The sequence below is a fragment of the Hippocampus zosterae genome, chromosome 3 (assembly GCF_025434085.1).
Source record: "Hippocampus zosterae strain Florida chromosome 3, ASM2543408v3, whole genome shotgun sequence".
NCBI classification, from domain to species: Eukaryota; Metazoa; Chordata; class Actinopteri; order Syngnathiformes; family Syngnathidae; genus Hippocampus; species Hippocampus zosterae.
Window position 1 is genome coordinate 22,399,464 of NC_067453.1, and position 25,500 is coordinate 22,424,963.

At 45.4% G+C, this 25,500-nt stretch overlaps 2 protein-coding genes and 1 long non-coding RNA gene across 7 annotated transcripts in view; 2 read left to right on the top strand and 1 right to left on the bottom strand.

The window, feature by feature from the left end:
- Positions 1 to 5,533, top strand: part of LOC127597451 (high affinity choline transporter 1-like) — a 32,823-nt gene extending 27,290 nt beyond the window's left edge. For 2 of the 4 annotated variants that reach the window (XM_052060477.1, XM_052060475.1), the window contains 6 exons: positions 2,594 to 2,749; positions 2,881 to 3,029; positions 3,159 to 3,305; positions 3,495 to 3,648; positions 4,245 to 4,462; positions 4,533 to 5,533. In XM_052060477.1, coding sequence (XP_051916437.1) covers positions 2,594 to 2,749; positions 2,881 to 3,029; positions 3,159 to 3,305; positions 3,495 to 3,648; positions 4,245 to 4,462; positions 4,533 to 5,054 — 1,346 coding nt within the window. In that variant the 3' untranslated portion in view covers positions 5,055 to 5,533. The remainder of the gene's footprint in view (positions 1 to 2,593; positions 2,750 to 2,880; positions 3,030 to 3,158; positions 3,306 to 3,494; positions 3,649 to 4,244; positions 4,463 to 4,532) is intronic. The other 2 variants (XM_052060476.1, XM_052060478.1) reach the window with 2 other exon arrangements.
- LOC127597474 (uncharacterized) overlaps positions 1 to 14,460 on the bottom strand; it is a 41,026-nt gene extending 26,566 nt beyond the window's left edge. Inside the window, exons 1-2 of the long non-coding RNA XR_007961659.1 lie at positions 14,402 to 14,460; positions 9,673 to 9,772 (exon numbers count right to left, since the gene is read on the bottom strand). This is a non-coding gene — a long non-coding RNA (uncharacterized LOC127597474). The remainder of the gene's footprint in view (positions 1 to 9,672; positions 9,773 to 14,401) is intronic.
- Positions 14,412 to 23,134, top strand: LOC127597452 (high affinity choline transporter 1-like). 2 transcript variants are annotated; one of them, XM_052060479.1, is made up of 9 exons: positions 14,412 to 14,501; positions 14,854 to 15,056; positions 15,145 to 15,258; positions 17,030 to 17,185; positions 17,327 to 17,475; positions 17,621 to 17,767; positions 21,456 to 21,609; positions 22,310 to 22,527; positions 22,598 to 23,134. In XM_052060479.1, the coding sequence occupies exons 2-9, from the start codon at positions 14,873 to 14,875 to the stop codon at positions 23,117 to 23,119; spliced, it is 1,644 nt and encodes a 547-aa protein (XP_051916439.1). In that variant the 5' UTR covers positions 14,412 to 14,501; positions 14,854 to 14,872; the 3' UTR covers positions 23,120 to 23,134. The 2 variants fall into 2 exon arrangements, with proteins under 2 accessions (XP_051916439.1, XP_051916440.1); XM_052060480.1 differs by lacking the exon at positions 17,030 to 17,185.
- Positions 23,135 to 25,500: the final 2,366 nt, after the last annotated feature.

The following is a 25,500-nucleotide window of genomic DNA, read 5'->3' on the forward strand; positions in this document are numbered from 1 at the left end:
TTTTCTCCAGTTTTTCTCCCCCTCGGTTGAAGCCGCACGTGATTGGTCAATATCCGTGGTAGAAGAGGGAGGGGAGGGTTACACACACACACACACACACACACACACACATACCCGCATGCACACACACACTGCAGTGAAGCGAATTGGGAAGAGAGACGCAGCGGCACACTGTGCACTGAGAGCAGCACACGAACAGGAAAGACAGATATTCTGTTCACACGGCACACATTTGCTCCGGCGCTGCACCGATGTATTTTGTTGCGATATATTTTGCACCGCAGCAAATTGTGTGGAGTCATCACACGTACAAAGCCGCTGAGCGTGACAGCATCGGCACAGCGTCGGCGCAGCCCCACTTGCGCTCACACGGCAGTTTCTGCAGCGGAGCAAAACGACAGAAAACAAACGAGCTGTCGTGTTGGTTCTTTTTAAAACTTACTGTATATACACAACTCAAGCGACTACTGGACCGGCATGTCCTTCTCCTTCTCGGTCTCCGTGCCTTCTGCTCGAGAGTGACCGCCCAAGAAAACGTAAATCAACGATGACTTCAATGACACTCAGAAAAGCAAACACTAATGCGCCAAACAGAAAATCAAGAGAGGAAATCACAAAATAAATTATATGGGGGGCGGGGGGTTGTGAACAAACAACAAAGGAACAAACAACTCCGAGACAGTCCAGTCTCCTACAAAAGGAAAGATATTACCAGCCAAGTCTTGTGTCGTTATTAAACAAACACATTACGGAAGTCCGACAGAGCACGAAAGCAACGCATTCTCGCCATACGTACTCTTCACAAGCATTTGCTCTGGAGCAAATTTAACCCAGTTGCGTTCACACGTGCAAATTTACATCGGTGCTGCTTCGCAAACGAGCATTTGCTCCGGAGCAAAATTTTAAACCAACTCCCTGAGGTGGATCAAATTTGGTCCGGTGTATGCCTTTTTCCGGGGCTACGCCGGAGCTAATTTGCACGTGTGAACGCTCTACTGGGGCAGCCCCGGCGTAGCACCGGACCAAATCGAGAGAGAGCTCGATAGCTACAGAGAAAAAAAAAAAAACAACACTGTGGAAAGTGGAAAGGTGTGAAAATGGATAGGAAATGCAGTGAAATTTGGCTCATTTCAACTTAATTGATAGTTCAAAGCCAGCGTGAAGACTGTGCAAGCTTAAAATATCCAGTATAAAATTTTAATTTATAATTTGTTGTGTGGTAATCCAAGCTTACTTATGTTGTTTTTCTGTAAATAGTTAAAAGCTTATAAATATAGACAATCAGAGATTGGAACTTTTTGTTGAGACTGTTTTGGGATGGGTCTTTGTTTTTGTACTTTGTAATTTATTTTTTGTAGCACTCCGCGTTGTACTCCATGTTGAGTATGTTCAGAAGAACATAAAGCCATATAAATAATAAATAGTTGATATACTGTATATTTTTTACATTAGTAATTCATTTACACATAATTTTACATGATTTTTGGTAACAAAAAAAACGAGGAGCCTTTTGGGAGCCAAATGAGACGGCTCTTTTTAGTGAGCCGAGCCAAAAGAACCGGCTCTCTAAAAAGAGCCGGAATTCCCATCACTAATCTGCAGCGCTTGTTGTTTTGTTTCTGGTGTATTTATAGAGCAACGTTACATCCGCTTGTGACGCGTGCCGCGTTAATCTCGCGAGAAAAAAATTAATCTGTTAAAATTCATTTAAATGAATGCCAATAAAAACACGCTAAACTGACAGCTCTAATATATTCATCTCATCTTCCGAGCCGCTTGATCCTCACTAGGGTCGCGGGGGGTGCTGAAGCCTGTCCCAGCTGTCTTCGGGCAGTAAGCGGGGGACACCCTGAATCGGTTGCCACCCAATCGCAGGGCACACAGAAACGAACAACCATTCGCACTCACACCTAGGGACAATTTAGAGTATTCAATCAGCCTGCCACGCATGTTTTTGGAATGTGGGGGGAAACCGGAGCACCCGGAGAAAACCCACGCAGGCCCGGGGAGAACATGCAAACTCCACACAGGGAGGCCGGAGCTGGAATTGAACCCGGTACCTCTGCACTGTGAAGCCGACGTGCTAACCACTGGACTACCGGGCGCCCGCTCTGTTATATATATATATTTACTGTATATACATACACACACACATACTGTATTGCTGAAACAAAGACTTAGCCTGAAATTCCATAAGTGAAGTGAATTAGCCTCAAAAAGTCTATCTATAAGACTGAGCTATTTAAGATTTTGATACCCACCCTTGGGTAAAAAGTGAAGCATGGAGAGTCTATGTTGTAGTTCCCTCCATTTTTTTCTTCTTGCTCGTTTTTTGTCTTTGTATTATAATGTCGCTTTTAATTGACTTCCTCCCCACAATACCACAATGTTGCTTGTGGTTCCGAAAATGATAATACAGAACGGTAATCTTGTATGTGGCGCCTCAAGTATTTTTCGGTGGCAGTGTCAAGTCAAGACTGGAATTATTTGATGATCGTTCAGTTGCAGTCGAACGTATTGCTCACTGTGCAGTTTTCCTAAAATTGACAGAATGAACTTTCACACCCATGATGTTTTTTTTTTGTCTTTGAAGGAGGACTTTTGTTTGCAAAACCAATGAGGTCCAAACGCTACGTGACCATGTTGGACCCATTTCAGCATTGCTACGGCCAGTCGTTCACGACGGCAATATTAATTCCGAATTTGCTCAGTGATATTTTTTGGGTTGCCTGCATCCTTGCTGGACTAGGTTAGTCATTGAATTTTATTGCACTTGTATTTTTGAGTGTGCCAATTTGTGTATATGTATGTATGTACAGTATATAGGCAAATATATTTCTTTTTAAATGCTATTTTTATTATATTGCATATACTATTCAGGCGCTACAATGAGCATCGTCCTTGATATATCACCTATACTGTCCATCCTGATCTCTGCGGCTGTCTCCATTATCTACACTGTTCTTGGAGGCCTGTACGCAGTTGTGTACACTGATATCATCCAACTGTCCTTCATATTTGTCAGTCTGGTGAGCAATCAAGAAAATTGTGCAATTGCCGTGTGTGTGTGCGCACGCGCAGTCGTTCCATCTGAGAGTGTCAATGTCATCTTGGCTGTAATTTTTTTTCACTAAACTAGTGCTTTGTTTTTGTTTTAGTGGCTCTGTATCCCATTCATTTTTCTCAGCCCTGCGTTGACTGACCTTTCACAAACAATCCATCTCAACGATTCAAACGTCCACTCTTGGATAGGAGAGGTGAAGCTTGAAGATGCAGGAAAATGGACTGATGAATTTCTCATAGTGGTCAGATATTTTACTTTGTCTTGTGTCGTTACCCAACAATCGCATGGTCAGTTGATGAAGGAATCCAGATCATTCCAAACGGTTCCCTTACTTTTGCTTTCAGCTTTTGTCAGTATTTATCGATGTACTTCAAGTGATACTACTACTTGAAGTGATGTGACTTTGATGTTTATATGCTCTATGTTGTAGGCTTTAGGTGGACTTTCATGTCAATCCTTACACCAGAGGATCCTCGCGGCGGCCTCCTCATCCAAGGCTCAGGTGTCCTGCTTTGCTGCTGCAGCTTTTGCTTTTATTATGGGAATCCCATCAGTGATCATTGGAGCAACAGCTGCTTCAGCAGGTACAGAACATGCGCTCGCAAAGAGTTAAACATTGTGTATTCACATATGTCGACGATTAACAGAACCAAAGGTCCAATTGTCTGAATTCTCAAAATGATAACCCTGAGTTATTGTTACTCCACTTGTAAAATTTATGCAAAATGCAAAACCATGCATGTGGTCAACGCTAAGTTTGGCCTTTGAAGGAAAAACTTGGAAGGGGAGTACTCAGTAGGCACTAATTTGTGAAACGTGAATAGTATAAATCAGTGTTTTTGATGTAACACATGGTATCCTGCTGGGGTCAATGTTGGGACCCATACTTTTTCCATCGGTACATAAATGACATGTAAATGACGTGAATCATTGAAATTTTAAAATAACTTTCGTCATTAATCACTTGCAAAAATGATTGAAAAGGTTTGATAAACTGGAATTAAATTTTAATAAAACAACATTCCACAGGAGCAAAACCCAAATAGGTGAATTTGTGAAGAATGACCCATGACTTGTGTCACCCGACTGTCAATGTGATATCAGCTCACTACAGAGTTGTTCAAGAAACGTGTAACAAGTTCTAATGTCTTTCAATTATGCTATATGCCTCCTCTCTAAGACTGGAACCAGACAGAATATGGTCTTCCCCCACCTTATGAGCGTGGTGAGGCAGGAAATATCCTGCCATTGGCTCTGTCCTACATCACACCGTCCTGGGTGTCCGTGTTGGGCATCGGCTCTGTAGCAGCAGCAGTGATGTCATCCACGGACTCTGCATTACTGTCATCGGCGTCCATGTTCACGCAAAACATATACAAGGCAACTTTGAGAAAGCAGGTGTGCGTTTATGTCAGTGAGTCGTTTTGCGCTTCAGCAGAGCAATTTCATGATGTGTGCTTACCCACAGGCATCAGACAGAGAGCTGCAGTGGGTCACCAGGATTTGTGTGCTGATGGTGGGCCTGGCTGGGACCGGTTTGGCCTTTAACAAGAGCAGCATGCTTGCACTCCTGCTGCTCACGACAGACTTACTCTACTGCATTGTGACCCCGCAGCTGGTCTGTGTGGTGCACCTCAGATCTGCCAATTGCTATGGCGCCATCAGTGGCTACACGGTCGCTCTGCTGCTGCGTGTGCTGAGCGGCGAGCCGGCGCTCGGCATCCCTCCTGTTCTGCTCTACCCGGGCTGGAGGGAAGCGGACGGCGTCATCACGCAGTACTTTCCCTTCAGGACTCTGATTGCGTTCATCTCTCTGGCGGTTGTCGTTCTTGTGTCTTGCCTGGTCCAGTTGGGCTTCAATCACAATGTCATTCCTCATTCCTGGGATGTGTTGGACGTTTTCAAAAAGAAAATTGAGCCAGAGGAGGACGAGACACCAACACCACTTTCTCACGAGGGAAAGAACTTTGTCCTGAATACAGCATTGTAGCTTCATAGTGCATGCATGTTGTTTAAAACATCAGAATCCGAATCATCTTTATTGGCCGAGTATGTAGCACACACACAAGGAATTTGTCTCCGGAAGTACACGCTGCACTAGTATCATCATAAACAAGGACATGACAAATCAGTGTAGAAGAACATTCCAAAATGGAAGTGTTCCGTTGTGCAGTGGTACCACCCAATGACAACTGTCAGACAATATGCACAGTATCAAGCAGAGCTAAAGTGATCAGTGGTAGAATACAATACAATGACAGTTGTGCAATTCAAAAAAAATAGTACAAACAACCTACATTGATCAGAGTTAAAATGATAAATTCTAAACATTAAATATAATGATAAATCAGAACTAAGTTGATAAATAGAGAAAGGTATTGAAATATCCATTATGAATACAAGAGAAAATTGACACAAGAGTGCTAGGGTGTGGATGTATATAATCCCGATACAAACCAAAAGTTGTAAAAATATGTAAAAATAAAGTATGAGCCTTAATGGAGACTTCTTCTTACTTTTTCTTTTCTGATTGATATAAAAATGATTTAGTAGATATAAACACATAACGGGGTAGGACTAGATAAGTTTTTTTACTTCATCCTACTCCCTTGAACATAACTGTGTTGAATGAAGACTGATTTCTTTCTTTTTACTTTTTTATCTACCTTAATTTCTGTCAAACTATTACTGTATATGTTTTATGTTCAACAAACAAACAAACAAACAAACAAATAGTTGGTTCAGAAAATCATTGAACCACTTTAAGTGACCAATAGCAGTGGATGTCGTACAACAAGTGTGCAATTATGCAGATGTCCTTGAGTGCTTTAAAGTGTCTGGTGCTGTGGAATATAGATCAGTGACTATGGTTCAAGTGAGTACAGAGCTGGAGCTACAATGATTATACTGGTTCCATAGGGTCGTGCAAAATTGCAAAGAGCGACTATAAAGGTAGATTTGGGTGACTGTTTTGGGCGTTAATGGCTACAGGGATGAAGATCATGATGTGCAAGTGAACATCTGGCTCAGTAAGTCTACATCACAGACTACATGCATCACTACTGTAAACAACAAAGATACAAAGTGAATTCAGAGAATTGTTTTGGGAAAAAAAAACATTTGTTTGAAGTGAAATGCGAAAAAGACCCAGAGACAGCACTATGTCTTCCTGAACTGTAACGGTACTGTAACGGTAAAGTATTCAACTGTGGTAAAGTTGCATGGCAATCAATATCCAACAATTCATTGTGGGATAAACTTCTCTAGATGTTTGGTGTTACTCGGTCTGCGTAACTAGCATGGAACATTTTCAAAATGTTAGTTTGCCAGATCCGTTCAAAATAAAGAACACATCACATCATTACAAAAATGAGGATACAAGACATTGTTTCCCAACAGGTTGTAACTAATGTTTGGATAACCAAAAAAACAAACATTCTTGAACTGTTTGAATCTATCAGAAAGAAGTCAATGCGGGTGTGTACTCGGCGTTATAAGATATCCTTTATTTGTCCCACACTGGGCAAATTTACAGCCTCCAGCAGCAAGAATGTAGGTAGACACAATAAAAAGAATTATGAACATGTGCGTGAAAAGAATCATCCAGTTCTGCTCGGTGGAAAAACAAAAAACAAAATCACACAAATCAGATAGGTTGGAGTTACCCATGTATGCTTTTAATAAGTAATTAAACATGAAGCCCGTTTTGTAGAGGAATTATCCAAATTAAGATCGACTCCTAAAATTAAATTTGTTTGTGAGATATTATTTATTCGTGAGAACACCGTTCTGGTTAAAGTTAGGACCATAAATATCAACTCGAATTTTAGGCAGAGTCGCCCCTGACGAAATTGTGGCCATGCAAGAAGAAGTGAGTTTCTTGGTGAGACAATGTCAGATGAGAGGGAATTCAGATGGGTCAGTACTTGAAATAAAGGGTTGAACTTTGTGTCTTACCTACCCGAGTCAATAATCTATCCACCCATCCATTTTCAACACTGCTTAGGGTCAAGGAAAAATTTTTGCTCATGCAAGCACCCCATCAATTTTATCTGCTCACAATAAAAGTTAATCATCCTTGATGTTTTGGCAAGGACCTCGGTGAACGGTGTCCTTCCAAGGGACCTTTGAAAGTGTCATAATCCCGTTTTTGTTCGTCTCCAGCAGGCGACAGAGGTGTTCCGGTCTTTCCGGCTGCGCACCCGTTACTCATTTCGATCACCTGGCTATTTCAGGACTTCCAATTCGCGATTGTTCATGTCCACTTTTCTCAACGCTGCGGGTTCTGTTCCTGTCATCGTTCCTTGCTTCTTGCTCCTCGTTTTCTTGAAAGTAGTCATTTAGTTTGGTAAGTTTTTGTTGTTGTTAAGTTAGTATTTGTCGCGATTTGAATCTCTTCTCCTTTCGAGACGAGCAATTTCCGTTTGTATTGTGCACTTGTTGTTGCACACTACCATGACGTTTTTTTGTCGCCTGGTTGGCATTTATTTTGTGTGTCTATGTTGTTATGTCGATCCCCTTTTAACGCTGGAAAAAATGCACAGTGCTTAACCGTGCTACTTTGTTGTTGCTTCCTGATGGGTGTTTGTTTGTTTGTTTGTTGGAATGTGAACAGGTAATAGTGATTTGAGAGGTTGTAGGAGGAAGTACAACAAACTCATCTCATCTTATGTCCCGTTTTGTGTGTGTGTTGATTTCTTTCATATTAATATTGTGATGACGGCCTGATTGGAAACTCTAAATTGTCCCTAGGTGTGAGCATGGCCTTGGGTGGTTGTGCTTGTGTCTGTGTGCCCTGTAATTGGTTGGCGACCGGTTCAGGGTGTCCCCCTCCTACTGCCCGGAGATGGCTGTATATCTGTGCAACAACCTGACACCTTGCCTTTCGCAAGGACATTTTGTTTCTCTTGTTTCATCGTGGTGAATTGAACAACGTCATTTTCTGTACTTTTTGGGGTCTTGCATTTTGTTAATAAATTGTTTTTTTTGTTCCATCTTCTTGTCCTTGGCTAATGGTTGTGGGATCCACCCCACCTGGATGTTGGTATTTATGTATTTTGTATGTATTCATGCATATGTATTTATGATCTGTATGTTTAAAAAACAGGGAGAGTGCCTCTGGATTGGCAGACCGGGGTGGTAGTCCCTCTTTTTAAAAAGGGGGACCGGAGGGTGTGTTCCAACTACAGAGGGATCACACTCCTCAGCCTCCCTGGTAAGGTCTATTCAGGGGTGCTGGAGAGGAGGGTCCGTCAGGAAGTCGAGCCTCAGATTGAGGAGGAGCAGTGTGGTTTTCGTCCCGGCCGTGGAACAGTGGACCAGCTCTACACCCTTAGCAGGGTCCTTGAGGGTATGTGGGAATTCGCCCAACCAGTCTACATGTGTTTTGTGGACTTGGAGAAGGCGTTTGACCGTGTCCCTCGGGGAGTTCTGTGGGGGGTGCTTCGTGGGTATGGGGTACCGAACCCCCTGATACGGGCTGTTCGGTCACTATACCACCGATGTCAGAGTTTGGTTCGCATTGCCGGCAGTAAGTCGGAATCGTTTCCAGTGGGGGTAGGACTCCGCCAAGGCTGCCCTTTGTCGCCGATTCTGTTCATAACCTTTATGGACAGAATTTCTAGGCGCAGCCGAAGCGTTGAGGGGGTCCGTTTTGGGGGCCTCAGTATTGCATCCCTGCTTTTTGCAGATGATGTGGTGCTGTTGGCTCCTTCAAACGGGGCTCTACAACTCTCACTGGAGCGTTTCGCAGCCGAGTGTGAAGCGGTTGGGATGAAAATCAGCACCTCCAAATCTGAAACCATGGTCCTCAGTCGGAAAGGGGTGGAGTGCCCCCTCCGGGTCGGGGAGGAGATCTTACCCCAAGTGGAGGAGTTCAAGTATCTTGGGGTCTTGTTCACGAGTGGGGGTAGGAGGGAGCGGGAGATCGACAGGCGGATCGGTGCAGCGTCTGCTGTGATGCGGACGTTGTATCGGTCTGTCGTGGTGAAGAAGGAGCTGAGCCAAAGGGCGAAGCTCTCAATTTACCGGTCGATCTACGTCCCAACCCTCACCTATGGTCACGAGCTACGGGTCATGACCGAAAGAACGAGATCCCGGATACAAGCGGCCGAAATGAGTTTTCTCCGCAGGGTGTCCGGGCTCTCCCTTAGAGATAAGGTGAGAACCTCGGTCATCTGGGAGGGGCTCAGAGTCGAGCCGCATCTCCTCCACATCGAGAGGAGCCAGATGAGGTGGCTTGGGCATCTGATTCGGATGCCTCCTGAGCGCCTCCCCGGTGAGGTGTTCCGGTCATGTCCCACCGGGAGAGACCCCGAGGAAGACCCAGGACACACTGGAGAGACTATGTCACCCAGCTTGCCTGGGAACGACTCGGGATCCCCCGGGGAGAGCTGGAAGAAGTAGCTAGGGAGAGGGAAGTCTGGGCTTCCCTGCTAAAGCTGTTGCCCCCGCGACCCGGCCCCGGATAAGCGGTAGATGATGGATGGATGGATGGATGTTTAAAAAAATATATATCAGGACTAAAATTTACCCCCTCAGTCTTGGCCGTCAAATTACTTTTCCCTCTTTTCGCAGACACTGTTTTGGTTGGAGGTCTCCGGACTTACCTATCTTGTTGCAGCTTTGCAGGTGAAAAATCGCTTCAAATCGCTTCTTCATTCCTCTATCCGTCATCCAAGCCGCTCATCCTCCTCACGAGTGTCGTGGCTGTGCAAGGTATGAGATTATGATAAATCTCGACGTGCATAGTTGTCAGGAACATTTGATCGCCCGACTCCTTCAGCTTGACGGCATCCTTTAGCGCCGGTTGTATGTTTTCCGTTTGGCAATTTCCCTCCCCACAGTCAATACCCCGTGGGGTATTGACTGTGGGGAAAATGCAATTAGTCGACAAGTACGTTTGAACGCTCTTGCGACTACATTTGGACATGTTTCAAAAAAATGAATGGAGCACGTATTATAACGTGCAAGACAACTAATGAATGACCCAAGACACGGGTGTTAAACCCGAGGCCCGGAGGCCAGATCCGGCTCACATGTCATTTTATGTGGCCCACGAAAACAAATGGTGTGTCAACTTCCATGATTGATGCTCAAATCTGGACTTGAATGTCAAATTGTCGTGTGTAATAAAGTTGAGATGTTGCCACACATATATATATATATTTTTTTTACCCTAGTTACACTCACTTGGACAATAATTGAACAAACAAACAGTTGACTGATTTCAAAGCTAGTAATCCAACAATTTGATTTGTTGTGTACAGGTAATAATACGATGTGACGATTAAACATTCGGTTTCACTGTCATAATGGCCCTCCGAGCGAAGACTTAACTCCAAAGTGGCACGCGCTAAAAATAAGTTTGACTTCTCTGTGCTGTCCTGTAATGAGGGCTTTGGTCACAAGAAAATGCTTGATGATTTACAACATGTGAAAATTTGAAATTTTGGGACAGATTTTAGCAAGCACCATGGAAGTTGTCATCTTTGATTGACTTTCGTGGGCCCCCTCATAATGGTGTGACCCACGAGCCTCAAATCTAACACCCGTGCTGGAGATGTCATTTCATTCATATTCTCTGACCTCTTCAGAAGCTCTTTGCACTCAGTAAAAACTGTTTGGGGACGAGACTCCACTGTTGTTGGTGCCGCTGTGCTACTCAGAAACTTAAAGTGTCAAGTGTTGGCCAGTATCCTACTGGCTTTTTCTACCATTTTTGGTGTGAAAAATGTTTGACGGTATTAAGTGTTCCAAAAATGTAATATTATTTAGAACACTTTACATGTTACACATGGGGCGGCTCGGTGATCGAGTGGTTAGCACATCGACCTCACAGTGCAGAGGTACCGGGCTTGATTCCGGCTCCGGCCTTCCTGTGTTGAGTTTGCATGTTCTCCCCGTGCCTGCTTGGCTTTTCTCCAGGCACTCCGGTTTTCTCCCACATTCCAAAAACGTGCATGACAGGCTGATTGAACATTCAAAATTGCCCCTAGGTGTGAGTGTTCGCGCAGATGATTGTTTGTCTCTGTGTGCACTGCGATTAGCTGGCACCCGGAGGCATCTATTGCCCGAAGGCAGCTGGGATCGGCTCCAGCACGCCGCGCGACTCTTGTGAGGAAGACGCGGATCAGATAATGGATGGATGGATGTGACACATTTTTCACGGCATTGCTCGAACATTCTTCCAGGCCTGGAGTATCCAGATAACTGAAATGACTTGTTTCGGAAAGCAGGAGGAGATATACAAGAATATTAAAAGGCGCTGTACAACAGTTCTCTCCACAAGTATTGTCCCGGTAAACCTTTGTTTTTGTTGGACAGTATATTGAAGACTTTTGGGTTTCTGATCCCCAAAAAAAAGGCCAGCTTTTATTTCGGGGTGTTTACAACTAGATGTCTTCAACAACTCAGGACAGAGAACATTTTTCTTTGAAGGCACAAACTTTTCAAGTGAGCTAAAAAGTGAATGACATTTCATATTTGGTGGCGTAACGCCTGTGATTCATGAACTTCATCAGGCTGTTGCATTCTTCTTTGAAAAATGCTTTTCTTGGCCTTCCCTGCAGACTTTTTCACTTCTGTTGTAGACGCTGAGGGATCGTTACAAAAACTGACAAGGGCTTGATTTGCATCTGGTAACCAAAAAAAAAACACAAATCGGCACCAACTTCGCAGTCAGAAAAGTGAGAAACTGAAAAGAAAACGTAGCGGTAAAAATAGAAGGGACACGTGAAACACTAGGGCAAATGGACGGGACAGGTGAGGGAGACATGGAGGAAAAGTGCGCTTCACAAAGAGCCTAGGGGTGGTCGGCATGAGGCTGAGGGCAAAGTATGGCTTGTGACGCCCTGGGTGATCCATCGAGGAGGAAGGACACGAGAGGTTGATGGTGAAAAGTCGAAGCAGCAACCGGTGAAACGATCACCCCCTGATTCGAGACTGAGGGGTGGTTCGGAGCAGTAGGTGACGTGTGAGGCTTGACAGAGTCTGCTTGGCCTTGACTGGTCAGAATGTACGACCACGCGTGGGGTTAAAGGAGACATGACACAGAAGTTGAAAAGCAAAAGTCTTTATCGATGAAAATACAAAGTAACTCCAGAGATGCAGAGGGCACGGAAGAATGCTGACGTACTGGCAAACGTGACACTGAGTCACGTATTTCCTGATTCTGTGTGACAGAATTAAAAGGTGACATAATAAACGGACCAAAGGAGCAGTAGTACAACAGTAACTTCATACCAAGTCGTACATCAATAACAACCAGTCACAACCGAATCTCTTTTTTGACTTGTGCCACACCAGGAATCCAACAAGATATCGTAGACATCGTTCAGAAACACAATATTTGAACAGTTTATTGATTTATTATTTAAATATTAGGACTTGAATTTTAGTTTGCTAAAACATAATTGATTCACTTGAACAATTTAATTGCTCTGCAAATATGAATTGGAAATTTTTATTTGTTTCCATATCTAATAATTGTTTGCCCTGCAATTGGCTGGCAAACAATTTAGAGCAGGGATGTCCAAAGTCCGGCCCGCGGGCCAAATTCGGCCCGCGGTCGAATTTCATCCGGCCCTCGGCCCCTGTCATAAAATCAGTGCCGTCTGGCCCGCAGGTTGTGCGCAATGGAACACGTGTTGCATTGACTGAGGTCTCGTAGACTGGTGAGTGATGTTTCATAGAGTACTGCTTCCCTCTAGTGGCTAAATGAGTAATAGCATTCACTAAATGAGTAATAGCATTTAGACACTCGAGGGCATCACTCACGAGTTAACAAGACATCACTCCGTGTTTATATTGACTGATGTCATATTTCAAATGATCCTTGCAGTTGTGGATATGTGTATTTCCCTGTCGTTCGAGTCAAAGGTTTTTTGACTATTGAAAAGTCATGGTGATACATTTTATGTTTCAAATCAATCAATTTGCACTCAGGAGACTTCTGTTTAAGAAAAAGTCAAGTGAGTAAGCAGTTGCATGTGATATACCTGTTTCAAATGAACCAAAAGAAATTCTTAAGATTGTTGAAATTAAAATAAAAATGGAAATGTGAAACAGACTGGCTTACTAAAATTTGCTGAACAATATTGTTGTTCAATGTAAAGAATGTCAGCCAAGGTCGGCCCCCCGACATTTTACCACATAAAATCTGGCCCCCTTGGCAAAAAGTTTGGACACCCCTGATTTAGAGTGTTCCCCGTCTACTGCCCGAAGACAGCTGGAATAATGAAGCGGTTGGTTGGATGGATCGAGTAATTGTAAAGTAAACTCAGATGCTGCAGTGTGGTTAAATGAGTACCAGGTTCTAGGAGTACTACATACATTCTTGCTGCTGGAGGCTGTAAATTTCCCCAGTGTGGGACGAATAAAGGATATCTTATCTTATCTTACTCTATCAAACCAGGTGGTTATTTTTGCCTGTTCTCTTCTGTATTGAAAGACAAACATGAAAAACCAAAATGGCAGGCCAAACATCTCTTCAGTTGACAGCAAAATGTGATTGCACTTGTGAGTTGATTTCTTCATTGCACAATATTGAGGGGCTTTGAGACAAGACTCAACGAGTGTTTTTTTTTGAGAAACATACGTCGTCATATCGGACATTACTTTTTTTGTTTTGGTTCGACTAAAAAAGCAAAACCTTGATATATGAGCAATGCGGCAACCCACCTCACTTCACAAAAAGCAGAAATGTGGGAGCTGTCAGTAGAGAAACAAAAGAGGTGTCGAGCTGTTTAGCTCCACTCATTGAAGCTTATAAGGAAATGTAGCTTCCACAAAAACAATTGCAAACAAAACGCATATTCCATCTATTGATTCTGCTTGGGCAGCGACGGGTGGTGATGTTTGGACCTAGTTCTTCACAAGGGACTTACGTGACCTCATCAACCTCTTAATAGCACTGTCACATTGCAAAATAATATCAAGAAATTGAGAAATGCAGTGTAACTTTCCGTGCCATTATATGTATGTATACACTGTATTTATATATGTATGTATGTATGTATGTGTGTATATATATATAATGTATATATAAAACATTACTATGCGAGATTCATGTCCTTTAATCAAATTGTATTCCATCAATCTAACATAAGTGCAAAATGTTCTTTGATAAATGGCATAGAATTTTGAAAATGGATCATTTCACCCTGAACCAAATGTTTTTTAAATTAAAAACATAGTCCAATCGAATGTGAAACAGAAAAAAACATTTTAAGCAGTCTTTTTTTTTTTTTTGCCTTTGGTTTTTGGGTGGTGGTGCGGATGTGTTTAGTAAAATTAAATGCTAAAGTCCTTGTCTGGAGTCTCAAGCAAGCACATGACTGACTTGCAGGACAAGCAGAGAGTTGTGCCGGATATCTGCTTAACTCCATTTTACCAAGTCTGCAGTTCCTCCGAGCCAGACGCAACCGCGGGTTCCTGTCAGATCTGTATACTGATGTCAAAATTCTAGCCTTGCTCTCGGGCCCCATTAAAAGCCTACAGTAATCATTCAGATGTAATATTTATCACATTTTTGGGAGATTTTTCCTCAATATTATAACCCTAACTCAGAAGCCCCAAAAGGAGGATTTACTTCCCCAGACATGTTGCTGTAAATTGTAGCAGGGGGGCGGGGGGGTACTTCTATTTTCATTATGTTGCTTCAAGGTGCTGCTGTGGAAAGTCAAACACGAATCAATCATTTAAATTGTGATATTTGATCATCTAAATTTGACGTCTAGAAACTGTCACACCCATTGTGTAAACCTGATTTCGTTTCTTGTGTCCATTGGCAGTGGGTGTTTGGCAAGCATGGCAGTGCATGTGGCCGGACTTGTAGCTGTGGGGGTCTTTTATGTGGTCATCCTGCTGGCCGGGATCTTGGCCTCGCGCAAGTCAAAGCAAGTGGAGAAGAAATGCTCGGGCAGAAAGAGCGAAGTCGCCATCGTCGGCGGGCGCAATATGAACATTGTGGTTTGTATATTCACAATGACAGGTAGGATTTCATTATTTTATTGATTTAGTTTTGGGGGGTGAATTTCAGACAGTATTGACTGTTCTTTCTCGTCTTTGTTTCCTTCCAGCAACATGGGTTGGTGGAGGTTACATTATGGGCACGGCTGAGGCTGTTTACTTGCCAACTCGTGGTCTTGTCTGGGCTTCTGGACCTCTTGCATATCTTGTGAATTTTATTTTAGGTAAGTTTCTGAAACGTACACACAATATCAAATAATGTGGAAATTTGGGGGTATTTCTGGACCAAAAAAGGATACACATGTAACCAGGTGAACCATACTTAGACTTTTGTAGTGAAGGCTGCCTTGTTTAACAAATGTAGCACTGTCACTTTAAGAGCCATGCTAGATGAAAACACGCGGGAACATATAGAGCGTGTGGGAATCAGACCAGGAAGCGAAGTAAGGGTGATATGCACGTGAAGGAGGGTAGTCGTTGAACTGTGCCTACTGTTTGTCCCAACTTGATACACCCATGATCGTCGTTGTAACCCCGGCGATATTCAGGTAATTGGTAGCTATGTTACCATGAAGCTTCGTAGGTGTTATATTTGGACGGGTGATTAATTATTTGAATGGTATTTGTAGAGCAAAATATCTTGGTTTGGAGTTTGAAATCGCGGCACCATTTTGAAGTCAAAATAACAAAAATAACACAACACAACACATAGGACACTGACAGTCGTGCAATCTTAACCAATTTTCTGCCTACACTCCGTTGTCTGAAGCAGTTCTCAATGAAAGAGGAGAGGATCAAAGTGTCCTTTGACCAGTGGATCAGAGACGTCCTGCTGAAAATGTGCTAAGTTTTGAAAGCAAGCACGAAGCTGTAGCGTCCATTGACGAAAAGAGATTAGTGCACTTCTCCTGTCCCACGTAATCCGCTTCAAACTCCAAGCCGCGACTCCCAGTTCCAAATACGCATCGGTGCTCCACGCTCACGCTCCTTTCTTCTCATCGTCGGCTCCTCAAGGCTTACATCCATCCAGCCACAAACCGTTCAACAGCACAGATTTCTCTGCTGAACAAAGCGGGGCTGTGAAAAATGCTGCCCATTACAGGTGCAAGACACAAGCGCCCCGGACTGTCCAGCAACGACAGTCAAATGGTGCCGACATTCCTCCCAGTCAAAAACAGTGCTGGTATACCCTTGCTGCCGAGAAGGCGCAAGCACAGAGTCTCCTCCTTGATGAATGTCATGCCCCCCCCCCCAAAAAAAAATCGAGATATATAACCATTTAGAGAGTCCCAAATTTCGAATTCTGAAATGGTCTACTTATTCAATCGCATATGATAATAACACAAACAACAGCAATATACATTGATAAGAGGTTTATTTCTTATAAACAAATGCAGCAAAAATGTAAAGAATTCAGGCATAAAAGATTATTATCGCAAAAAACGATCCAACTTTACCTGCTTCTTCTGTGATATCTCCACAATAAACTTTGGCAACACTTGTTCGCAACACTTGTTTAACGTGACACAACTTGGCAATCGTCTGCTTTCCGCGACGTGAAGGCCGATTATTGCCAATCTCGTCTCGCGAGAACCGAAATCTAGTCACGCGAGATTACTGAACGCGAGATCAAAACAACAATGGTCACGATTATCAAACTGCGACCGTTGCTGGAAAAAATATTTACCGTGTTTTTTGGGTTGGTTTTTTTTTTTTTTTTTGACTGAGAAATTTCCTTGCGTCCCAAAAACTGCACATTATTTGGAACTGTGCTTCCCACGGGAAAATTGTGCGTCTCGGACGCGGGACGGAGAGGTAACGAGATGGCTGCCGTTGTTCGCCCTTCGAGATCCGCTTGGGGCGATAAGAAAGACAACCTTACCTGTGTGTCGAGTCATTTATTTAACTTTGTCCAGGTAAAAAAACTCTGACGGCGGTATGCCTAAAATTGACAGACTGAACTTTCACACCCATGTTTTTTTTTTGTCTTTGAAGGAGGACTTTTCTTTGCAAAACCAATGAGGTCCAAACGCTACGTGACCGTGTTGGACCCATTTCAGCATCGCTACGGCCGGTCGTTCACGACGGCAATATTAATTCCTGCTTTGATCAGTAATATTTTTTGGGTTGCCTGCACCCTTGCTGGTCTAGGTTAGTCATTGGATTTTATTGCATTTGTATTATTGGGTGTTCCAATTTGTGTGTGTGTGTGTATAGATAGAAAGATCGATATATTTGTGTGTGTATATTTTTTTATGCTATTTTTCTTGTTATATTGCGTATAATATCCAGGGGCAACAATGAGCATCATCCTTGATCTATCGCCAATACTCTCCATCCTGATCTCTGCGGCTGTCTCCATTATCTACACTGTTCTCGGAGGCCTATACGCAGTTGCGTACACTGATATCATCCAACTCTCCTTCATATTTGTCAGTCTGGTGAGCTATCAAGAAAATTGTGCAATTGATGTGCGTGTGTGTGTGTGTGTGTGTGTGCGCGCGCGCGGTTGTTCCATCTGAGAGTGTCAATGCTGTCTTGGCTGTAATTTTTTTTCACTAAACTAGTGCTTTGTTTTTGTTTTAGTGGCTCTGTATCCCATTCATTTTTCTCAGCCCTGCGTTGACTGACCTTTCACAAACAATCCATCTCAACGAGTCAAACGTCCACTCTTGGATAGGAGAGGTGAAGCTTGAAGATGCAGGAAAATGGACTGATGACTTTCTCGTGGTGGTCAGATATTTTACTTTGTCTTGTCTCATTCTCCAACAATCCATGGTCAGTTGATGAAGGAATCCATCCATTATCCATCTTCTACCGCTTATCCGGGGCCGGGTCGCAGGGGCAACAGCTTTAGCAGGGAAGCCCAGACTTCCCTCTCCCGAGCTATTTCTTCCAGCTCTCCCCAGGGGATCCCGAGGCGTTCCCAGGCCAGCTGGGTGACATAGTCTCTCCAGCGTGTCCTGGGTCTTCCTCGGGGTCTCCTCCCGGTGCGACATGCCCGGAACACCTCACCAGGGAGGCGTTGAGGAGGCATCCAAATCAGATGCCCAAGCCACCTCATCTGGCTCCTCTCGATGTGGAGGAGAAGCGGCTCGACTCTGAGCCCCTCTCAGATGACCGAGGTTCTCACCCTATCTCTAAGGGAGAGCCCAGACACACTGCGGAGAAAACTCATTTCGGCCGCTTGTATCCGGGATCTCGTTCTTTCGGTCACGACTCATAGCTCGTGACCATAGATGAGGGTTGGAACGTAGATCGACCGGTAAATTGAGAGCTTCGCCCTTTGGCTTAGCTCCTTTTTCACCACGACAGACCGATACAATGTCCGCATCACAGCAGACGCTGCACCGATCCGCCTGTCGATCTCTCGCTCCCTCCTGCCCTCACTCGTGAACAAGACCCCAAGATACTTAAACTCCTCCACTTGGGGCAAGATCTCCCCCCCAACCCAGAGGGGGCACTCCACCCTTTTCCGACTGAGGACCATGGTTTCAGATTTGGAGGTGCTGATTTTCATCCCAACCGCTTCACACTCTGCTGCGAAACGCTCCAGTGAGAGTTGGAGAGCCCTGTTTGAGGGAGCCAACAGCACCACATCATCTGCAAAAAGCAGTGATGCAATACTGAGGCCACCAAAACGGACCCCCTCAACGCTTCGGCTGTGCCTAGAAATTCTGTCCATAAAGGTTATGAACAGAATCGGCGACAAAGGGCAGCCTTGGCGGAGTCCTGCCCTCACTGGAAACGATTCTGACTTACTGCCGGCAATGCAAACCAAACTCTGACATCGGTGGTATAGTGATCGAACAGCCCGTATCAGGGGGTTCGGTACCCCATACCCACGAAGCAGACCCCACAGAACTCCCCGAGGGACACGGTCAAACGCCTTCTCCAAGTCCACAAAACACATGTAGACTGGTTGGGCGAATTCCCACATACCCTCTAGGACCCTGCCAAGGGTGTAGAGCTGGTCCACAGTTCCACGGCCAGGACGAAAGCCACACTGCCACTCCTCAATCTGAGGCTCGACTTCCTGACGGACCCTCCTCTCCAGCACCCATGAATAGACCTTACTAGGGAGGCTGAGGAGTGTGATCCCTCTGTAGTTGGAACACACCCTCCGGTCCCCCTTTTTAAAAAGAGGGACTACCACCCCGGTCTGCCAATCCAGAGGCACTCTCTGCGTTGACAACGCTATTTTGCAGAGGCGTGTCAACCAGGACAGCCCCACAACATCCTGAGCCTTGAGGAACTCCGTGCGCATCTCATCCTCCCCTGGAGCCTTGCCACCGAGGAGCTTTTTAACCACATCGGTGACGTCAACCACAGAGATAGGAGAGCCCACCTCAGGGTCATCAGACTCTGCTTCCTCCAAGGAAGACATGTTGGTGGAGTTGAGGAGGTCTTCGAAGTACTCTGCCCACCGGTTCACAACGTCCCGAGTCGAAGTCAGCAGTGCCCAATCCCTACTGTACACAGTGTTAGTGGTGCACTGCTTCCCCCTCCTGAGACGTTGGATGGTGGACCAGAATTTCCTCGAAGCCGTCCGGAAGTCGGCTTCCATGGCCTCACCGAACTCTTCCCACGCTCGGGTTTTTGCCTCGGCGACCACCGAAGCTGCATTCCGCTTGGCCAGTTGATACCCGTCAGCTGCCTCTGGGTTCCCACAGGCCATAAAGGCTCAATAGGACTCCTTCTTCAGCTTGACGGCATCCCTTACTGCTGGTGTCCACCAGCGAGTACGGGGGTTGCCGCCACGACAGGCACCAACCACCTTACGGCCACAACTCAGATTGGCCGCCTCAACAATAGAGGCACGGAACATGGTCCACTCGGACTCAATGTCCCCCGTCTCCCCCGGAACATGGGAAAAGCTCTGTCGGAGGTGGGAGTTGAAACTCCTTCTGACAGGGGATTCCGCCAGACGCTCCCAACAAACCCTCACAATATGTTTGGGTCTGCCAGGATGGACCGGCATCCTCCCCCACCATCGGAGCCTACTCACCACCAGGTGGTGATCAGTTGACAGCTCCGCCCCTCTTTTCATCCGAGTGTCCAAAACATACAATACATACAATCAATCGATGATACAACCACAAGGTCGATCATCGAACTACGGCCTACGGTGTCCTGGTGCCAAGTGCACATATGGACACCCTTATGTTAGAACAAGGTGTTCGTTATGGACAGTCTGTAACGAGCACAGAAGTCCAATAACAAAACACCACTCGAGTTCTGATGGGGGCCGGGGGGCGTTCCTCCCAATCACACCCCTCCAGGTCTCACTGTCATTGCCCATGTGAGCACAGAAGTACCCCAGTAGAACAAGGGAGTCCCCAGCAGGAGTACTCTCCAGCACACCCTCCAAGGACTCCAAAAAGGGTGGTTATGCTGAGCTGCTGTTTGGTGCATATGCACAAACAACACTCAGGACCCGTCCCCCCACCTGAAGACGGAGGGAGGCAACCCTCTCGTTACCGGTGTGAACCCCAATGTACAGGCACTGAGCCGGGGGGCAATGAGCATGCCACACCTGGTCTACACTTCTCCCCGTGAGCAACTCCAGAGTGGAAGAGAGTCCTACCCCTCTCGAGAGAACTGGTACCAGAAACCAGGCTGTGTGTGGAGGCAAGTCCGACAATACCCAGTCGGAACTTCTCTGCCTCACACACCAGCTCGGGCTCCTTCACTGCCAGAGAGGTGACATTCCATGTCCCAAGAGCTAGCTTCTACAGCCGAGGATCGGACCGCCAGGGTCCCCGCCTTTGGCTGCCCCCCAGCTCGCATTGCACCCGACCCCTTTGACCCCTCCCACGGGTGGTGAGACCATGAGAAGGGGGACACGCGTTGCCTCTTCGGGCTGAGCCCAGCCGGGCCCCATGGTTGTAGGCCCGGCCACCAGGCGCTCGCCAACGAGCCCCGCCTCCAGGTCTGGCTCCAGAGGGGGGCCCCGGTGACCCGCGTCCGGGCAAGGGAAACTGAGTGTCATCAATTTTATTTATCATAAGGGGCAGACTAAGCCGTGCTTAGTCTGGTCCCTCACCTAGGACCTGCTTGCCATGGGTGACCCTGCCAGGGACATAAAGCCCCAGACAACTTTGCTCCTAAGATCATTGGGACACACAAACCCCTCCACCACGGTAAGGTGACGGCTCACGGAGAGGTGAAGGAATCCAGATAATTCCAAAGGGTTCCCTTACATTTGCTTCAAACCTTCGATAAGAGAAGAAAACCTTCATTGTCTGAAAATTGAGAAATTCGCAATCTACAGCAGCAAAATTTGGAAGGCCAAAAGTAGAAAAAAAAACATGTATAAAAACAAGTATTGGCATGCACAAAATAATTACAAAAAAAATTGTCATTGTTTATCGACGTTGTTGCATGTTGAAGTGATGTGACTTTGTACTCTATGTTGTAGGCTTTAGGTGGACTTTCATGTCAATCCTTACACCAGAGGATCCTCGCGGCGGCCTCCTCATCCAAGGCTCAGGTGTCCTGCTTTGCTGCTGCAGCTTTTGCTTTTATTATGGGAATCCCTTCAGTGATCATTGGAGCTACAGCTGCTTCAGCAGGTATGGAAGATGCGCTCGGCCACAAAGAATTCAACCTGTGTTGCCACACCTGTCGACAATGAACTAAACCAGAGGTCCAATTGTTGAATTCTCAAAAATATAAACCTGGGTGATTGTTAACCTCCTTGAAAATTTGTGTTGTGTGTGTAAAAATGACATCCATCTCTTGGAAAAAGGTCCGTGACACAGATCGGACATGTTATCACTGCTCAATTTTGTCACCGCTAAGTTTGGCTGTTCCAGTCCCCGTCCCCCGTGATTAGCTGGGATGCTATCTATGTACGGCCTTTGAAGGAAAAAACTTGGAAGGACAGTGCTGTGTAGGCACTAATTTGTGAAACTAGAAGAATACGAGTCAGTGTTTTTGATGTAACACATGGTGTCCTCCCGGGGTCAATGTTGGGACCAAGACTTTTTCATCTGTACGTCAATGACATGTATATGATCTGAACCATTGAAATTCTAGCACAGCTTTTGTCATTAATCACTTCCAAAATTATTTAGCAGGTTTGATAAACTAGAATTCAATTTTAATAAAACAAAATTCCACATGAGCAAAACCCAAATCGGTGAATTTGTGGAGAATGACCCACGACTCGTGTCACCCAACTGTCAATGTGATGACAACAGAGTTGTAAAAGAAACGTGGAACAAGTACGAATGTCTTTTCAATTATTCTATGCGCCTCCTCCTCTCTAAGACTGGAACCAGACAGAATATGGTCTACCCCCACCTTATGAGCGTGGAGAGGCAGGGAATATCCTGCCATTGGCTCTGTCCTACATCACACCTAACTGGGTGTCCGTGTTGGGCATCGGCTCTGTAGCAGCAGCAGTGATGTCATCCATGGACTCGGCATTGCTGGCATCGGCTTCTATGTTCATGCAAAACATATACAAGATGACTTTGAGAAAGCAGGTGTGTGTTTATGTCGGTGAGTGGTTTTACACTTCAGCAGAGCAATTTCATCATGTGTGCTTACCCACAGGCATCAGACAGAGAGCTGCAGTGGGTCACTAGGATTTGTGTGTTGCTGGTGGGCCTGGCTGGGACCGGTCTGGCACTCAATAGGAGCAGCATCCTTGCTCTGTGGATGCTCGCTACTGACCTACTCTACTGCGTTGTGACCCCGCAGCTGGTCTGTGTGGTGCACCTCAGATCTGCCAATTGCTATGGCGCCATTAGTGGCTACACGGTCGCTCTGCTGCTGCGTGTGCTGAGCGGCGACCCAGCGCTCGGCATCCCTCCTGTGCTACTCTACCCGGGCTGGAGGGAAGAGGATGGCGTCATCACGCAGTACTTTCCCTTCAGGACTCTGATTGCGTTCATCTCTCTGGCGGTTGTCGTTCTTGTGTCTTGCCTGGTCGAGCTGGGCTTCAATCACAATGTTATTCCTCAGTCCTGGGATGTATTGGATGTTTTCAAAAAGACAATTGAGGCAGAAGAAGACGAGAAACCAACACCACTTGCTCATGAGGGGAAGAACTTGGTCCTTCATACATCATTTTAGCTTACAGTATTTACCGCACTATAAGGCGCACCGAAAAGTCTCCCAATTTCTTAAAAGCTCAAAGCACACCTTTAAAATCCGGTGCTCCTTGTGTATGGTCATTCCGGTAATATGTCGACCCAAGAATAGCTCCTAGCTGGAGATATGCTTACAATGTTAGAACTTGCTGTTGGTTCAGTAAACTGTGTCACTGTTTTATTGCAGCTTCGAAAAAAGGAGAGCTGTGGTGTGTGATTTTTTTTTTTAAGCACACTTGATTAATGGCTTGCACAGTCTCAACAAATACAGTTACTGTCCGTCTTTGTCCATCTCCGTGCCTTTTCCATTCCACTCGAGATGCACACACAGGTCATGAACGCCTCTCAAATTGAAAGGATGCAGCGTAGCTTCATCTCGTGGATACATTCTAGATTTCGTCTGATAATCCAGTGCGTCCAATATATGAAAAAAAATTATGTACTATTATAGACCGTTCATTGAAGGTGCGCTTCATAATCCAGTGTGCCTTTTAGTGTGGAAAATAGTTATCGTATCTGCCAAAACTTCATTGTCTGCTAAAATTGCATATACTCCTTTATGAAGCATATATAAATGCTTCATATAGGTGCTTAGTGCTGTCATTTACCGTCCTCCTAAATACAACAAAGACTTTTTAAGCGACTTTTCAACCTTTCTTGCGGAAATCAGGCTGAGATATGATCATATCATCCTAATGGGGGATTTTAATATCCATGTGTGCTGTCCGGAAAAACCGCTAGCAAAAGAGTTCTTAAGACTTATCGACTCTTTTAATTTTGTGCAGTATGTGACCAGCCCGACACATGAACAAGGACATATTTTAGACCTTGTCCTTGCTCATGGTCTACCGGTGTCAAATCTGGAAGTCCTTGAAAATGGGATTTCTGATCACATGGCAGTTTTATTTGACATAGTCTTATCGCATGCTGCTGTGAAATCTGGCGCTCCTAGTTGTAAACGCCAAATTTTTAACCCTCGCACTGCTAGTCGTTTCTCTGATACCTTTACCCTCGTCTAACACAGAGGAACTCACCTTTTGGTTCGACTCGTCATGCCGTGCCATCCTGGATTTGGTGGCTCCTTCAAAAACTGTGCTCCCAAAACCTAAACCTGAGCCATGGTTTAACGACAATACCCGCGCAGCTAGGCAGGGGTGTCGCAAAGCTGAACGCAAGTGGAAAAAAGACAAATTGCATGTCTCTTATCGAATTTGAAAAGACTGCTGGCGTAACTACCAGCTCAGAGTAAAAGAGGCCAATATCTGTCTGACCTTATTCTAGCTAACCGTCACAACCCACGCGCACTATTTAAAACAATAGATTCTGTACTCAAACCCCCTCTGCCTACTTGCTCAGATTCTTCACCCGAGATGTGCAACAGATTCCTTCAGTTTTTCATTGATAAGGTCTGTACAGCTAGGACTCCGGTCTCAAATACCGCATCCGACCCCTCTGTCCACGTTCCATGTTCAGCTGTACTAAATTCTTTTGAAAATGTGTCCTTGGCGCTTTTGGAGGATGTAGTTCGCCAGACGAAGCCATCTGGCTCCCCTTGCGACTCCCTTCCCCCGCACTTCTTTCAGGAGGTTCTCCCGAGTGTTGGCGCATCGGTCTTGGATACCATCAACAGCAGCCTCTCTTCTGGTGTAGTTCCCCAACAGTTTAAACATGCTGTGGTCCAACCCTTGATCAAGAAACCTGGTCTTGATCCAGATGTGCTGTGAAGTTTCAGGCCCATTTCCAAACTGCCTTTCATTTCCAAAATTCTGGAAAAAGTGGTGCACATGCAGTTGAAACTTTTCTTGGATGAACATAACATCTTGGAGGTCTTCCAGTCAGGTTTCAAGACGATGCATAGCACGGAGTCAGCCCTGTTACGCGTTTCTAATGACATCCTCCTGGCAAATGACTCTGGAGACCACGTGTGTCTAGTTTTATTGGACTTAACTGCAGCATTTGATACAGTGGATCACAGTATTCTCCTGACTCGTTTGCAGCACTTGGTGGGCATTGGCGGCAGTGCTCTTGAGTGGTTTAGGTCCTATCTAGCTGACGGCAGCTTTTGTGTCAGCCTTGGCTGCTCTGAGTCACGCACTGCTCCCCTGTCATGTGGTGGTCCACAGGGCTCAATTCTGGGGCCTCTGCTGTTCTCGCTGTATCTGCTCCCATTGGGATCCATCTTAAGGAGACATGGTATTCCCTTCCACTGCTATGCAGATGACTGCCAGATCTATGTCCCACTGGGCATGAAAGACGCCTTCTCATTAAGGCCACTCCTATCCTGTCTGGAAGAAATCAAAACCTGGATGGCACAACATTTCTTAAAATTCAACGAAAAGAAGACAGAGGTGATATTGTTTGGTC

Excerpts from the sequence above, each read along its gene's own strand:
- LOC127597452 (XM_052060479.1), top strand. The coding sequence starts at position 14,873 with ATGGCAGTGCATGTGGCCGGACTTGTAGCTGTGGGGGTCTTTTATGTG. Across the intron at positions 21,610-22,309 it reads AGCTACAGCTGCTTCAGCAG|ACTGGAACCAGACAGAATAT; the intron begins GTATGGAAGATG and ends CTCCTCTCTAAG. Across the intron at positions 22,528-22,597 it reads AGATGACTTTGAGAAAGCAG|GCATCAGACAGAGAGCTGCA; the intron begins GTGTGTGTTTAT and ends GCTTACCCACAG.